Consider the following 17,079-nt stretch of genomic DNA (forward strand, 5'->3'; position numbering starts at 1 on the left):
GTAAAAGACAGTCCCCAAGTGGGAGTACATTTTAATATAATGTTATTAAATGCTATTTATCAAGTTTAGAACCCTGAGCATTCCAGTGCATTAGATGAAGCTCACTTATGGTATCCAATTTATTTATCAGAACTTTTGTTGTTGTAACATATCATAGCATTGCTTCTTTTACAACTTACGCCTAAAAATGTCACTGATTAAGGATATCTGTATCATGTCATGGCACTGCTGTAATGACAAACAGGTTTGGTCAGTCTGATCAAAGGACTTACAGCACTAGCCTTACTTTCACAAACCAATCCATGTGTCCAAACCTGGCATTTTCTCATCTTAGCAGCATCATAACTCTTCTTCTGGATTTCCCTCATTTTCTCATAAATGGAAAAGTATTTCAGGGTTAGAGGAAAACCCTTAACTCTAGACAAAGAGCAACTTGGTCTGAAATGAGTAAATGACCTAATAATAACAAATAATTTATTATTTGTATCTGACCAGCTCGCCCCAGCCGCTCTGGGAAGCTTCCAACATATGTAAAAACATAACAAAACATTAACCCTTTAAAAAGCTTCCCTATACAGGGCTTTCAGATGTCTTCTAAAGTTACTAATCTTCTTGACATCTGATGGGGTGGGGGATTTGATAGGCCCTTGAAGGCTTTTTGAGGACACAACAGTTGTGAAGAATAAAACTCAAAAAATCCTGTTATGTTTTAGATACAGATAGCAGGGGTGCCAACTTGAAAGAAAAATGGTGTATGTGTGTGAGCAGGTAAGCCCCACTTGCATAATTAATCACATAATGTGGCACACACATCCACACCATTTGAATGGCAATGCCCATCAATTGGGCGGGGGCTTGGCCCTCTCCAATATTTGATTGGGGGGGGGGGCGAAGGGACCTTGGCCCCTAGGAGTTGGCTCCTGTGGCATGTAGGCTATCTTTGGTGAAGTGGTCTAAAGCCAGGCAAAGAGCTAGATTGCAGCAAATTAACAACAGTTTAGGACAAAACAAGACAAGGCATCAAATAGCACTAGCAAGGACAAGTAATCCTGATCTTCCATGGCTGCTCTTTTAAAAGGAACACACACACACACACACACACACACGGTGTGTGTGATTTGTGGTATGTGAGACCTCATTTGAGGAATTGCTACCTGCTGTTCCTTTTGTTTATGAGACCTCATTTGATGCTCCAAAGTTGTAAACTGACCTTAACACCCATCCAGTGCTCTGCATGTGTATTTTCTGATCGTGAGGCATCTGTTGGGTTTAGTGGCAGAATCAGCCCGTTCTTCTGTCCCTTGGCAATGCAATCTTCAGGAACCTGCACTCATCTCCCTATCGACTTATTTTTCTGAAAGCTGCTGCATGGTTGTGAGTCAAAAGGAGAGGGAAAAATGTTAAAGCTCTGCTTCCAGTTGACTGATATCCATCTACGCTACTTTCCACACATTTCAAACTCTCTCAGCGATATCGTTCAAGCATAATACAAAATTTCCTTCAAGATGTTGTTCATATCATAGCTTTTAATAGAGTCATTGAGCTTTACTGGTCCAATGGAGTTTGAGCTTTTATTAGCATCTCTTTAGATGAAATTGCTAAGGCCATTTCTTCATAATGCTTATAAGAGCATTTTCCCATACTTTAGGTCCCAATCAGGCCATTCTGGAAACTGTGTCGGCAGAGAAATGTTTGCAAAACTACTGCAGCTTTAATAAATACATCTATAATCCACTGCTCCCCCTCCCTCCCGCCTCGTAAACACTCAACATAGCCCATTCCATCTGATTTGAAATTGTAGCAGTTCCTAAGCCCAATTTAGATTATATTGACAGAGGTCATTCCATACCTGGAGGTACAGCCATCTGTAAATTACAGCAGGCACAGTGTGTGCAATGGGTAATGCTAAGGAGGCAGGATGTGCCAAAGAAACTGGCCAGGTTTTGCTCTGCACAGCAATTTGAAAGTTCATGCGGTGAGATGGCATACATTTTTTAAAAGGCTTATGCAGAATCACTTTTTTTAAAAAAAGTTTGCCAGTGGCAGTGGCCATCTTGCTGATAGGTTACACTGTTTGCAAATGCAACAGCAATAAAATAAAATAAATTCAGCTCCATATACAAGCTTATAAACTGATTTATCTCTACATTAAGATTAGAAAGAGAGCCGCTTAGCTTCCACCATGAAAGGAAAAGGAGAGAAGTTTTTTCTTTAATTACAGCCTTTCACAACAGAACAATAACTCTACATACATTCTTAAAAAAATAAAAATCACCGCTAATAGGAAGGTTTCTGATGTTTTGGAATGAATTTTCGCATTGAGATTCCATATTTCAATACGCACGGATTTGCTTTGGTTGACAGTTTCATTATGAATAAAAACAAAACACAGAGCAACCCTATCTGAATTAAGCATAATCTCCATTACAAATGTCTTTGACTTTAATGTAATCTTTGTGGATAACTCAGAGAAAAGCTCATTGTGCTGAAAATGCCAAGAAATCCAGTGCATTTTATGGTGCTTTAGGAAAGAAGCAATATGGAGCACATGTTAGCCTCCTGTTTGAATACAGGATGATGCAAAGCAGAGGTCTTCACTTGTATACAAGGCTCATGGACCCTGGGAGCCAGGTACATGTGATGCTGTGCCTTCACCCAATTATCAAGACCTGCCCAAAAGGCACCATTGCCACCAAGGCCTAGGTGTATCAACACTCACTAGACAATGAAACAACCCTGAAACTCCATCAGTGGCCAGCAGGGTATCATTGGTGGGTCTGCATTGCTGACCTGGCTTCCCAACACCATGTATTACTTCCTGTTTCTAAGAGGGGGAAGGCCGAGGCAGCAAGGAGCTCAGCATGGTGTGGCTGCAGAGCCAAACTGATGCTCCCCCCACTGTACCAGCACCACAGCAAGCTCTCTGCTGCCTTGGCTTCCCGCCCCTCTGTAACTGGCAGTGACACATGGTGTCTGGAAGCCAGGTCAGTAACTCAGCCTTGATTACACCACCCCACTGGTCACGACTGACTGAATGTGCTTACTAGCATTCTTCATAAGCTGTGCCTGAATTTTCAGCCATTCACAGCCTCACTTTAGGAATCCAGAATGCATAGCATTGCATGAAGGGTGGATGGGTTTTTGTTCTCCACCCACTTTTACATATTTTTATACATAATTCAGTTTCATTTGCATATTAATCTGTAGTTCTTTTTTAAAAAAACAAACAAACTTAAAACAGGTATATTAATGTATATTTGCTCCTCTAATATGCATATCAGTTTTAAATGCACATTTTGATACATTGAAACTTCCAAGAACTGTGTCGCAACATTCAGAGAAGCACAAAACCTGGAAGGAAAGCCAAGTTGCGATTTGCATGTTAGTCTGAGGAGTGTGGGTCAGGTCCTTTTGTTTAGAGACTCAGACTGAATTCAACCAGTATAACGAGGCTTCACCAGGGTTCACCTGGAGATACACAATGAAATATCTCTCAGAAGCTGGAAAAGTTTGAAAATTGGCCCCAGATAATTGGGCACAAATAAATTTAAATGGGCATAAGCTCCATCTGAAGCACATCAAAACTGGTCATCAGCAAGGTCATCCTCTTCCCCACTTGCATTTGCAAAACTCTATCTGCTGTTATTATGCCTGCTCATGTTCCTGGATCTCATTACTGCGTTTAGGCTGAATATGCCAGTCTCTTTTTTATATATTGCAAGTGTTTTAAAAACACTGACAGTAGGTTTTTATTTTACTGAAAAGCTTGGGGGGGGGGGTACCCAACCACAGAGTAGTCAGTCAATGTTGCATTCATACTGCCTGCAGGGTACCTTTTTCATTCTCCTCCCCCGTCCCTTGAAATGATAAGATGATAAAAGGAGAGGGAAAGTCTCTGATAGCGGAGTTACAGAGTAGAAGCCAATATTCAGCTGGAGGCAAGAAACTCCTAAGGAAAGCTATCTTAATAATTATGTGACAAACTGTCAAGTCTGTAGATCAGTGACCAATGCGCATATCTGATTGTGAGAAGTTCACACCTGAGTTGTAGAAGAAGAAGAATTCATCCTCAAAAAGCAAGGAGCTTTGCACATAGTATAATGGGTACGGAATGTGCAGTACTTTTCCAATGCAAATATTGTACTTCCCTTCTTGATTCTCCTGGATTGCATTCAGAATCACACACAGTGCAACACAGGTGAGACTAGATTTTTCAGATTTCCCCTTGAAAGCGTCTTAATATTGAGTCAGATGAACGAACCACCCAGGTCAGTATTGTTTACACTGACTGGCAGTGATTTTCAAGGCAGGAGTCTGTCTCATCCCTATACTCTGGTTTCTCTTCAGATCATATAAATCTTTCGTCTTTTACTAAAGATTCCCGTGGCTGGAGAAGCCAGGGACCTGGGACTTTCTTCATGCAATGCATGTACCCTACATATGTGATTCATATCCAATGTTTTAAAGGGAACCATGTGGAATTTACAAATCTCTTCCAGGTCTCCCAGAAAACTATAATATGAAAGTCTGACCAAACTACGGGAGGCAGTGGAAGACAGGAGTGCCTGGCATGCTCAACACTCATCATTTTTTTGCGCATTCTATCCTTTTTTTTTTCTTTTTTTTTTTACAAAAATGAAAAGTTCTGGTATAAAGACCACTTCACATGATACATATTTTTGTTCAAGGTACAGTACTTGCTGGTTTAGCCTTGGAAAAGGGGAAGAGAAAAAAGCTTACTAGAGTGAAAGAACCCCATTAAGATAGTAGATGGTGTGTTGCCTCAGGGGAGATAACAATTGTATCGCTACTGTATGAACAAACATAATTGGCCAGAACTCTTGTGCTTTCTGAATAATAGACCTTGCTGTCCTTTGGACAGTGTTTGTACATTGGGTAAAAGCGAGGAAATGGTTTCTCAAAACCGAAGCTCAACATATGATATAAAAGGTATCTCTGTCTTTTTAGAAAGGATTTATTTTAACCTAAACTAGTGCAAAGTCTTGTCCCATGAACACAGCCTAAGAAAGCAGGCAGTGAGTTTCTGTATGGGAACTATACTTGGGTTGTTGGATAGAATTTGGATAGTACAAGACAAATGCACAGGCCTCCCTCTTTCCTGGTAAATTAGGCTGTGACCCAAAAGCTACGTTAGCTGAACTCAACAGCTGATCTTCCCTCTATGAGGTTTTTTATTTTGCATTCTTCTTTGAGCAGCAGGCTTCATATCATACCACAAAATGATTTCACAAGCCCCTCATTTTCTCAGTCTTTTGTCATCTGCTGTCAAGGGATGCTGTCCAAGAAACATATTCTAAAGAGAAGTTAAGCATGTAGAACTAGCTCAACAGTTCTTTTGCGTCTTGCCACAATCTCCAATTCATTGACCCACACCCAATGCACTGTCTTTGGGACACAACCTTTCTTTAAATGCCAGGGCTTATCTCACTGGTGACTCTTGTGTGATCCCACCCAAGCTGAGCCCTGCACGATGGTGTCCTTAACATGACAGTTATGCCAATCATCTTTATTTTCCTGATAAATTTTCCTGATATCTGCTTTGATAAAACCAAATAAAATAAAACATAGCCACCACAAAAACCTGGTGGCCACTTTGCAATGACCTCCCCCCATCCTGGCCACCCTTTTTAAAACCATAATATAGAAACAGAATTTCAGGCACATTACATTTTGGAAAGTAAAGTGGCAACTGAAACTATGGCTGTATAGAGGACCACCTCTCTTCAGGACGTGGACAACACTCTGCTATGCATCACTAAACTCTTGCACACACCCTCTTAAAGCCAGCTACGAAGGTAGGTGCATGCACTGATGTGTAGCCTGAGGGTTACAGTTGTGCTTCTCACAGTAAGCATGCAACCTTTGAAGGACAGATATGTGTGTCATCAAAGCCCTGTTTGAACAAGTTAACAGTTTAGAATAGAGACAAGGGAACATGCACAATCCCTGCCTCCCATGTCCCTGGCCATGTCGCCTGGTCTTCAGACCATGTGATTAGCACAAAAGGTCTCTAAAGGGTTTTGAAAACATTTTCAGCTGAACTTGCGTAGAAGCTTCCTCACAAGTGAAAACTCTGGCTTGTCAAGGTTTCTAGTAGTGGGGACAGTTTCTAAGCACATTCAATCAAACATACTTTAAATACAATGCACTGCACTACAATACAATACAATACAATACAATACAATACAATACAATACAATACAATACAACCTTCAGAAATCCATGCAAAGATCTAAAGAGCAGCTTGAGTGCCGATGGATGTTGAAGGCAAGGCTTGCATGTGTGTCCCTGGAACATGAATGCCTGATTAACCATTTCAGAAAGGTACAAATTGCCCCTGGGTGTTTTGAGAGGCATGTCTGCCATTAATTATTATTATTATTTTTTAATGTATTTAAGCCTGAAAATTGTGGTGTAGAACAAATACAGCTGCAGAAATCACTACACAATCACCACAAATCAGCTTTAATGTTCTACAGTGGTACCTCGGGTTACAGACGCTTCAGGTTACAGACTCCACTAACCCAGAAATAGTACCTCAGGTTAAGAATATTGCTTCAGGATGAGAACAGAAATCGCGTAGTGGCAGCGAGAGGCCCCATTAGCTGAAGTGGTGCTTCAGGTTAAGAACAGTTTCAGGTTAAGAACGGACTTCCAGAATGAATTAAGTTCTTAACCTGAGGTACCACTGTACTGATTAATAACCAGATGCCCTAGTTTCCAGCTAGCATTATTTCTGAACGTCAAAACTACCTGATCCAAGCCCTCTATACTTGCCTACCCAGAGTGAGGGATATCAGCTTTTAATTGCTACAGAAGGCACCTATGGATATCTGTAAGTACATGGAATTTTCCATTTCAAGATATGGGAGGATGGATGCCCCCCATGGGTTCCCCGCTTGGCGAATGCATTGGCTTTGCAGCCAGCAAAGGGAAAGGCAAAACAGCAAAATCAGTCTTCATAGGGTAGAATATCTCAGCCAAACCTTTACAACACCTTCAATCACTCTTCATAAACTCTTAATTTAAAAAGAAAAGAAAAAAAGTTGTAAAATGGACAATTTATTTATTGCAGGTCTTTTGCACTGTCACAGCTTTTAGGTGGGACTCTCCTGATCAACAGTCTTTCCCTGAAGAAAGCGATGGATTCTATGCTGGGATTAAGGTAACAGCAAAAGACCTCATTTAACAAACTTCTCTAGCATATCCTCAATGGAGATTTCTGTATTAACCACCTTGCTCCGCAAGACAACACACTGTAAAATTGGCTTTGGTGATTATAAACAATGTACTTCTTAGGTGCCCAAGGAGAAAATGTCTCCAGAAATTGCCTGCCATTCTATCAATCATTCTATCAGACTTTCTAAAGGCACTAACAGCTACAGCATCTAGGTGCCGAGAAATGTATTGTGAAAGTGTTTCATGTTCATTCACCTTCCGAGAGGTGATTATATGCAACCTTAAGTAGATAGGCACAGTTCTGCAAATTCAGAGTGATTTGGTCATAATGCCTGAGCACTTGCGTTTGTCTCTCACACAATGTGAAATAAAAGTTGGGACGTCTTTAAATGGACAGCTTTTGCAAAGACTGGCATTTAGCATCTGCATCCTTTGAATGCTGCGCTCTCCCATTCACAAAACTCTGGGGGCAGCCCCCCATTATGTTAATGGAGAATTTTAGCAGACTAAAACATTTTCTGACCTTGGCTGGCCATTCAGTAGCAGATATTTCAGAAAAGAGCCTTTCTTTCCCCATTTGTTAGCTTTTTCTGGAATGCAATATAAATAACTGGCCAAAAAAAAAAAAAAGGCATTCCATTAAGGAGGCTGTAGTACAGATTAGTTTTCAAAAGCTGAGCCTATAAAAACAAGGACCTGCATGCTAAGTCTGCCATTATTATTTATGGGACAATACATTATTTATGGGGCAGACTTCACTTTGATTCATACCTAATGCCTTTGATGGGAGACCTAACAGCACAATTCCCATCTTTGGGTAACGTGGCATCTCTCTCTTTCGAAAACTCATATGACACCATAGACTGCAGAAACCCCAGAGATACAGACTCCAGAGCAGGGTGAGAGGTGAGAAGTAGATACCTGGCTCTCAATATCTCCCTAGCCCATGTCCCTTCCACAGGCTACAATTCTCTCCAGGCCCCATTCTGTGCTCCCCTCAAGTGTTTTTGTTTGTCTGGCATAACTCCTTGAACTGTGCTAATGCCTCTTGCTTGCCTGGAGGGTGGGTGGAGAGAGATGTGTGTAGAAACCTATAACTTCGTGTGGCTGGAATGTAGCCTATTTGTTGAACAAAGGTTAAAGTCACACTCAATACTCTGACCACTTTCGTATCTGTCTCCACCCACCGCTGGCTTGCAGTCCTCAGATGGTTCTCTGAGAGGGAAGGAATCCCCTGGGCCAAAAGAAACCAAAACAAGACAAAATCTGCCCTTGCTCCAGAAACTAGAATACAGGGACTGTGTCTTCTTTTTCACTGCATTGTTAAAAATTATTATTATTTTGCTTTGGCAGCAAACCTGGGAGAAGACAGAATCTATCTGTTTCCCCTCCATTATCATTCTGTCATTTCACTTAGGGTTAGACAGAATGGTAAGATGTGATGGGCTCTGCAGAAACCTCTTTTTTTTTTTTTTTTTTTGAGTGGGGTGTTGTATGCGGCACAATCATTTCCAGTTATGGGTTGTCCATCTTTATCTTCAGATGCATAAGTAACTATTGCATGGCACTTGTTTATATGTAACCATCAGGGAAGGGAATGGGTAGCAAGCGTAAACTCTGCATCTTGTATTCTCTAACAGGAAAGCCACCAGAGCCATTTCACTGTGAAAATGATAGTGATGTCATGATAATGTAAACCAGTTATGTACTGTTTTTCATTTGGAACAAAATGAGGAAACTGTTAAGAAGTGAGGAGTGACTCTGTATTACAGCATATAACAAAGGTAAAGGGACCCCCTGACCATTAGGTCCAGTCGTGGCCGACTCTGGGTGTGCTGGTCCCGGGGGTAAGGTACCTTGGGTGTAGCAAAGTCCACACGAAGAGGGGCAAGGTCCGAGGCAGAGTGCCGGGCGGTGAACAGGAACGCTGGAACAGGAGGCTGTGCAGGGAACAGGAACACCGGATGGTCGGGAACAGGAGGCCGAGCAGGGAACAGGAGTACCGGATAGTCAGGGACAGGAGGCCGAGCAGGGATCAAGAACGCAGGAAGGTCCGAAGCCAACAACGACGTTGCTCCCGCAACCTGGGGCCGGGCTGACTGGGCTTTTATCCTCTTCTAAGGCCAGGGGCGGTCCCGGCCCCCTGGAGCCCCGCCTCCTCTGGCCTTAAGGCGAGCACTCCTCCTGGGGGCAACCAGTTCCCTTCGCCTCTCTGCTCTAAACCTCTGCAGATCAGGAGAGGCCGAAGGGTTACTGGGCCCCGGAGGAGGCTCACCTGTGGCCACTGAGTCGTCAAGCCTCTCTGGGGCCAGAAGGGCTTCACCTGGGGCCAGCTCCTGATGCACTGCCACAGGTGCAGGCTCTTCAGCATCTAGGCCTGGCCCCAGTTCAGCCGGCCCTGGAGGCGGGGACTCCTGTGCAGGCCGGGATTCCTCTGTTTCATCCTCCGAATCGGAATCCCAGGCCATCACACCATCCCCCCTCCCAGGCCCCCCCCTCAACCGAGGGTCCGGACCCGGCTTGCCGGGGTACGTCGCATGGAACTCTCGGAGGCAGGCAGGTGCGTGGACGTTGGCCGCTGGTTCCCAGGAACGGTCCTCCGGTCCGTACCCCTTCCAGTCAATGAGATACTGCAGCTTTCCCCTGCGGTATCGGGAGTCCAGGATGCGTTCCACCTCGTACTCAGGCTCTCCCCGAACCAACACTGGCTGCGGCCGGGGACGGTTCGGGTGGAACTCGTCGGGTGGGGCCACCGGACTCAAAAGGGACCTGTGGAAGACCGGGTGAACCTTCAGGGTTGCGGGTAACCGGAGACGAAATGCCACAGGAGAGACTTGGTCTACGATAGGGAACGGGCCGGTGAAGCGGGCGTCCAACTTCCGCGAAGGTCGAGAGGGGTGGAGGTGGCGAGTGGAGAGCCAAACCAGGTCACCGACGCGAAGTTCCGGCCCCACCTGGCGGTGGCGGTCGGCCTGGGCCTTGTACGCTTCCTTGGCCTGGTGCAGTTGCTCCACCAAAAGCTGTTGCTGGGACTGGAGCTCTTGAAGCCACTCTGTCACCGCCGGGACTGCGGATGTCGGCAGCACCTCTGGAAACAGCCGTGGATGATAACCATAACTGGCCTGGAACGGGGTCTGCTGGGTGGACGCATTCACCGCGTTATTGTAGGCGAACTCCGCCAATGCCAGGTGGTCGACCCAGTCATCCTGCTGGTAGCTGCAGTAACACCGGAGGTACTGCTCCAGCACCGCGTTCGCCCGTTCCGTCTGGCCATCGGTCTGTGGGTGGTAGGCTGACGAGAGGCAGACCTCCGTCCCGAGGGTCTGGTGTAGTGCTTGCCAGAACCGGGATGTGAACTGAACGCCCCGGTCGGACACCACGCGCTCAGGTAGGCCATGCAGGCGGAAGACATGCTGAAGGTACAGCTGAGCAGTTTCCTTGGCTGTGGGTACAGATGGACAGGGAGCGCAGTGCACCATCTTGGTGAAATGGTCGGAGAAAACCAGAAGGCAGGTACAGCCACGAGACGAGGGTAAGTCCACTACAAAGTCCAACGAAACCGTGTGCCAAGGGTGCGGTGGAACTGGCAATGGCTGAAGTAGGCCGGGGGGTCGCCCGGTAGGTCCCTTGGCGCGCCGGCAGACATCACAACCAGCGACGTAGCGAGCCACGTCAGCCTTCAGGCGGGGCCACCAAAACTCTCGACTGACCAGATGGGTGGTCCGATACCGTCCAAAGTGCCCCGCTGCTGGGGCATCATGGGCCATCCGGAGAACCTCCAGCCGTAGTGGCCCTGGCGGGATGTACAAACGACCGTGGTGCATCAGAAGGCCCTGATGCAGGACCAGCCCCGGATACTGTGGGCTGGACCCTTCAGCCAGCTCCCGGAGTCGTTCCTGGGCCCAAGCGTCGACCCGCTGCTGTTCCCGCACCCGGACCTGCAGTGGCTGCGCCTCCTGGGTGGCCAGGAATGCAGCCGGAGGTAGGATCGTGGTGGGTTCTGCTTTCTGTACCGTGTCTGCGTTGTCGTCAGGTTTCCGGGACAGGGCATCCGCCTTCTGATTCTGAGAGCTAGGGATGTAGCGGATCCGGAACTGGAACCGGGAAAAGAACAACGCCCACCGGATCTGTCTTTGGTTCAGCTTGCGGGTGGTCTGGAGGTACTCCAGGTTCCGGTGGTCGGTTCTCACCTCCACCGGATGTCGTGCCCCCTCAAGATGGTGGCGCCAGACCTCAAAGGCTACCTTGATGGCCAGTAGTTCCCGCTCCCACACAGTATAGTTACGCTCCGCTGGTAGGAGCTGGCGGGAATAGAAGGCACAGGGTAAGAGTGGCGCTTCAGGACCAATCTGTTGAGACAAGACGGCACCGAGAGCCGTACTGGAAGCGTCGGTCTCCACCACAAAGGGTCGAGAGGGGTCAGGATGTTGTAAGATTGGTGCCCTCTGGAAACAGGCCTTCAACCCCTGAAACGCCTCCTCTGCCTCCTTGTCCCAGGAAAACGGCGTCTTTGGGCGCAGTAGCCGGGTCAACGGGGTGGTGCGATGAGCATAATCAGCGATGAAGGTCCGGTAGTAATTGGCGAACCCCAGGAAACGCTGTAGGTCCTTGCGGTTCCGGGGTGCCGCCCATTCTTGAACCGCTGTCACCTTCCCCGGGTCCATTTGCACCCCATCTGGAGAGAGCCGGTGACCAAGGAAGTCCACAGTCCGCTGATGGAACTCGCACTTGCTGAGTTTTGCGTACAAACGGTGCTCACGCAAGCGCTGCAGCACGGTCCGGACATGTCCCTCATGGCGAGCCGGGTCACGGGAGTAAATCAGTATGTCATCCAAATACACCACCACGTACTTGTCTAACAGGTCCTGAAACACGTGGTTGATGTAGCGTTGAAACACAGCAGGCGCGTTGCACAAACCGAAAGGCATAACCAAATATTCGAACTGCCCGTACCGGGTCCCAAACGCTGTCTTCCACTCATCCCCGGCTCGGATCCGAATCAAGTTGTAGGCCCCCCGGAGGTCCAGCTTGGTGAACACCTGTGCCCCTTGCACCCGCTCCAGCAGCTCCGAGATAAGGGGCAAGGGGTACCGGTCTGGGACGGTAATTTTGTTCAGGGCTCGGTAATCATGGCAAGGGCGGAGTTCCCCACATTTCTTCTTAACAAAAAGCACCGGCGCCGCGGTGGGCGAGGTGGAAGGCCTAATGAACCCACGCTCCAGGTTCTTGCGCAAGAAGTCCTGCAAAGCCTCGCGCTCTGGCTCTGTTAGGGAATATAAGCGACTCACTGGTAAAGGCGCTCCGGGTTGGAGGTCTATGCCGCAGTCAAAAGGCCGATGCGGCGGCAGCTGGTCTGCCCCCCGTTCCTCGAACACGTCCTGGTAGTCCTGGTACACGGCTGGGAGCGTGGGTGCTGCCTCCTCTGAGGGCGCGGCCGCCAGCGTTCCGGATTGAGCATGGGAACATGGGTCTGGGAAGTGCACGGTCCGTTTGACCCAGTCAATCTGAACGTTGTGGGCCTCCAGCCAGTCCATCCCGAGCACCAGGGGGAAGCGGGGCATAGAGGCAATGTCCAAAGTTCGCAACTCCCGGTGCTGCTGGAGACACAGGACCAGAGGCTGGGTCTCCTGAGTAACGGCACCTGAACGCAGAAGTCGTCCGTCAATCGCTTCCACCTGGACCGGTACTGGCTTGTTCCGAAGTGGCACCTGATGATGGGCGGCAAAAGCAGCGTCCATATAGGAGCGGGTTGCCCCTGAATCTACCAAAGCATGGGTGAGGATCCAGGGCCCACCTGGAGGGTATAAACGTACCGAAACCATAAGATGTTGCAAGTCCATTGGTGCGGGCCCATTCTGTACGGTTTGGGACCCCCGGTAGCTAGGGCCATCAGCTACTGGGGTTGGCGGTTTCCCTGCGGCTGGCGTTTCTCAGGGCAGGACCGAGCGAAGTGTCCACTTCCGCCACAGTAAAGACAGAGATTTCCATCCCGACGCCGCGCCTTCTCTGCGGGGGAAAGGCGTGGCCGCACTGCCCCGAGCTGCATAGGCTCCTCCGTTAAATCAGTTGTGACCGTGGGGCTGCCGGAAAAAGCTGGTGCCGTGAACTGGAAGTGTCGGCGACCCCGGGCCTGACGACGATCCTCCAACCGGTCGCCTATTTGTAGACTCCGTTGAATGAGAGTGTCCAGCGTGGTGGGGCGTTCCATTGTGGCCAACTGGTCCAGTACCTCGTCCGAAAGCCCTTCGAGATACTGGTCTCGCAGTGCCGAGTCATTCCAGGTCAAGTCCTGTGCCAACAGCCGGAACTCCGTGGTATATGTGGCCACCGTGGACTTGCCCTGTTTCAAATGCCGAATCGCCCGGTTGGCTTGACTCTCTTTCTGGGGGTTGCCGAACGCTGCCTCCAAACGATTGCAAAACCCCGTATAGTCTGCCAGCAAGGGGGAGTCTTGCCTGAGTAACGGCAACGCCCACTTGGCCGCCTGGTCCTTTAACAAGCTAATCAAAAAGTGCACCTTGGTACGGTCGTCAGGAAAGTTCCGGGCTCGCCCCTGAATATACAGTTTGGCCTGGGCCAGGAACATGGGAAAGCTGGCCGGGGCTCCATCAAATTTCTCAGGCAAAGCCACTGGGTACTTGCCCGGAGCCGGGGCGTCGGCCCCAGAAGCCGGTAGGGCTTCCAAGCGTTGCTGAAGTGCCTCAACCGCGTCACTGAGCTGCTGCACGGTGTGAGACAAGGCCTGGTTCTCCTGGGCCAAAGCCACCAGTGCAGCCGCCTGTTCAGCCATGGCCTCTGGCTCTTCCCGAACGCACCCCGACGAAGGAGGAGTGCGGGAGGTGGCGGGAGCAAACTGTGCTGGTCCCGGGGGTAAGGTACCTTGGGTGTAGCAAAGTCCACACGAAGAGGGGCAAGGTCCGAGGCAGAGTGCCGGGCGGTGAACAGGAACGCTGGAACAGGAGGCTGTGCAGGGAACAGGAACACCGGATGGTCGGGAACAGGAGGCCGAGCAGGGAACAGGAGTACCGGATAGTCAGGGACAGGAGGCCGAGCAGGGATCAAGAACGCAGGAAGGTCCGAAGCCAACAACGACGTTGCTCCCGCAACCTGGGGCCGGGCTGACTGGGCTTTTATCCTCTTCTAAGGCCAGGGGCGGTCCCGGCCCCCTGGAGCCCCGCCTCCTCTGGCCTTAAGGCGAGCACTCCTCCTGGGGGCAACCAGTTCCCTTCGCCTCTCTGCTCTAAACCTCTGCAGATCAGGAGAGGCCGAAGGGTTACTGGGCCCCGGAGGAGGCTCACCTGTGGCCACTGAGTCGTCAAGCCTCTCTGGGGCCAGAAGGGCTTCACCTGGGGCCAGCTCCTGATGCACTGCCACAGGTGCAGGCTCTTCAGCATCTAGGCCTGGCCCCAGTTCAGCCGGCCCTGGAGGCGGGGACTCCTGTGCAGGCCGGGATTCCTCTGTTTCATCCTCCGAATCGGAATCCCAGGCCATCACACTGGGGTTGCGGCGCTCATCTGGCTTTATTGGCCGAGGGAGCCAGCGTACAGCTTCCGGGTCATGTGGCCAGCATGACTAAGCCGCTTCTGGAGAACCAGAGCAGCGCATGGAAACGCCGTTTACCTTCCCACCGGAACGGTATCTATTTACAGTGGTGCCTCGCAAGACAAAAAGAATCCGTTCCGCGAGTCTCTTCGTCTAGCGTTTTTTTCGTCTTGCGAAGCAACCCTATTAGCGGATTAGCGGATTAGCGCTATTAGCGGTTTAGCGGCTATTAGCGGCTATTAAAGGCCTAAGGAATTAGCGGATTAGCTGCTAAAAGGCTATTAGCAGCTTAGTGCCTTAGAAAAAGGGGGTGGGGGGGCGAAAAAAAATTGCAAGAATCGCAAGACATTTTCGTCTTGCAAAGCAAGCCCATAGAGAAATTCGTCCTGCGAAGCGCATTGGAAAACGGAAAACCCTTTCGTCTAGCGGGTTTTCCATCTTGCGAGGCATTCGTCTTGCGGGGCACCACTGTATCTACTGGCACTTTGACGTGCTTTCGAACTGCTAGGTTGGCAGGAGCAGGGACCGAGCAAACTGTTGTGGGGATTCAAACCACCAACCTTCTGATCGGCAAGTCCTAGGCTCTGTGGTTTAACCCACAGCGCCACCCGCATCCCTCATTATAGCATATATTCGGTATCTGTAACAGCTGTTCTTCTGTCTCCAAGGTGATGCCCTCAAGGTACTGTTGGACTACAACTCCCATCAGCCCCAAGCATCATGGCCCATGTCCATGGATAATGGGAGTTGGAGTCCAAAATATCTGGAAGGCACCAGGTTGGGGAAGGATGATCTAAAAGGTTTCTGTTTCAACCCCTAGCATCTCCAACTGGACATTCGAAAGTAGCAGGTACTGGGGTGGGGGAACCCTACCTTAAGCCCCAGAGAGCTTCTGCCAGTAGTGTAACCAGTACTAAACAAGATGGAGAAACAAATGGCCAAACTCTGCACACTCAACCCTACCATTAGGTTGAGTGAGGGAGCTGCTTGAGGTAGTACGTAGCTGCTTGAGGGTGAGGATTAGTAGGGAGGTGTTGAAAGATAGAGATGTGTGTCTTGTCTGCCTCTGTGCTGTCTACACAAGGCAGCCATGGAGTGCAATGGAGGCTGCTGTCCTACTGCTAGTAATGAAATAAGATTCAGCTGTCTGCCTAGCTGGCTCTTGTACATGGAACAGGGAGGTGTCATCTTGCCTTTCACTTCAGGCAACAAAATGTCTCAGGTTGGTCCTGGACTCTGCATAAAGCATATGCATTAGCATAAATTAGTCCCCTCCTTTACCTTACACATAGAAAGCAAAGTAATGTGCAAGCCATATGACCAGCTAATTATCCTAATATACAGCCCAGCACATTTTAATTAACTTTTTTTTTTTTACTAGTAGCTCTGCACTGAGCAAATCGGTTCCATGCTGTTAGTTATTAGGATTTTTCAAAAGGATTTTTTCTCCTGCATCAAAAATAAGAAACAATTACCCTGCTATTCCTGAAAATGATTTTGTAATTACTGAAGATGTTCAAAAGCAAAAGGTAACATTAGGAAATTAAGGCAATTTTTACTTAATAAGCAATTACGGTGGCTAATTTGGCAGAATGTTTGAGAGCTAAGCAGAAACCTCGGCGAGCCACCAAAATAGCAATTTCACCTTATCTTGGAGTAGCAGCAAGCTCAGATCTTCTTAACGTGCTATCAAAGTCGTGAGAGAGAATAAGGAAGGCAAAAGCTGAATAAGACACCATGTGAAAACCTTTCCTTAGTGACTGGTTTCAACAAAGCAAAAGCACAGCAATAGGTGCAAATAATTCATCTCTAAAGCAACTTGAAGCTGCCTCCTCCCCCCCTTTCCTGTTATGAACCCAAGAAGCTGCCTTATCCTGAGTCTGCCCATCAAGCCCATTATTGTGCATTCTCACTCACAGCAGCTCTCCAAAGCTTTAGATCCAGGTCTTTCCCAGCTCTGCTATCTCTGAGGGGAAGTTTGGCACTGACTCTTCCGCATGCAAAACTACATGCTATACCACGGAGCTGTGACTTCTCAAGACATTGCCCATATGTCACCAACATAGCACCTGTGGCCACACCTGCACCTAGAGAGGTCTTCCCTGGTGCAAACAGGATCCCATCCCGCAGAGCTGGCTCGCCCATGAGGTGGGGAGGAAACACCTGCCTCAGGCAGTGGAAGTGCAAGGGGCAGTGCTCTGCCTGCCCCACCACTTCTTCTGCCTAAAGGAAGGCATTCCGGCATGTGCCATTGGCGCTTGTCTTCCCTGTCCCCAGGCAGAGAAGCCGAGCAGCTATGTTTTAAGGTGCATCCCGGCTCCTACCAAGTTTGGCAAA

General features: G+C 48.7%; 1 protein-coding gene and 1 long non-coding RNA gene across 2 annotated transcripts in view; one reads left to right on the plus strand and one right to left on the minus strand.

The window, feature by feature from the left end:
- The window catches only part of LOC310665022, a 372,424-nt gene that overhangs the window by 125,327 nt on the left and 230,018 nt on the right, over nucleotides 1-17,079 (minus strand). The gene's annotated exons all lie outside the window — the stretch shown is intronic.
- The window catches only part of LOC310660400 (von Willebrand factor D and EGF domain-containing protein-like), a 204,295-nt gene that overhangs the window by 48,553 nt on the left and 138,663 nt on the right, over nucleotides 1-17,079 (plus strand). Inside the window, exon 6 of the mRNA XM_083405101.1 lies at nucleotides 7,097-7,186. Within this exon, the coding sequence (XP_083261227.1) occupies nucleotides 7,097-7,186 (90 nt within the window). The remainder of the gene's footprint in view (nucleotides 1-7,096; nucleotides 7,187-17,079) is intronic.

The sequence above is a fragment of the Podarcis tiliguerta genome, assembly GCF_965153285.1.
Source record: "Podarcis tiliguerta genome assembly, chromosome: 1".
In the NCBI taxonomy this organism is placed as follows: domain Eukaryota; kingdom Metazoa; phylum Chordata; class Lepidosauria; order Squamata; family Lacertidae; genus Podarcis; species Podarcis tiliguerta.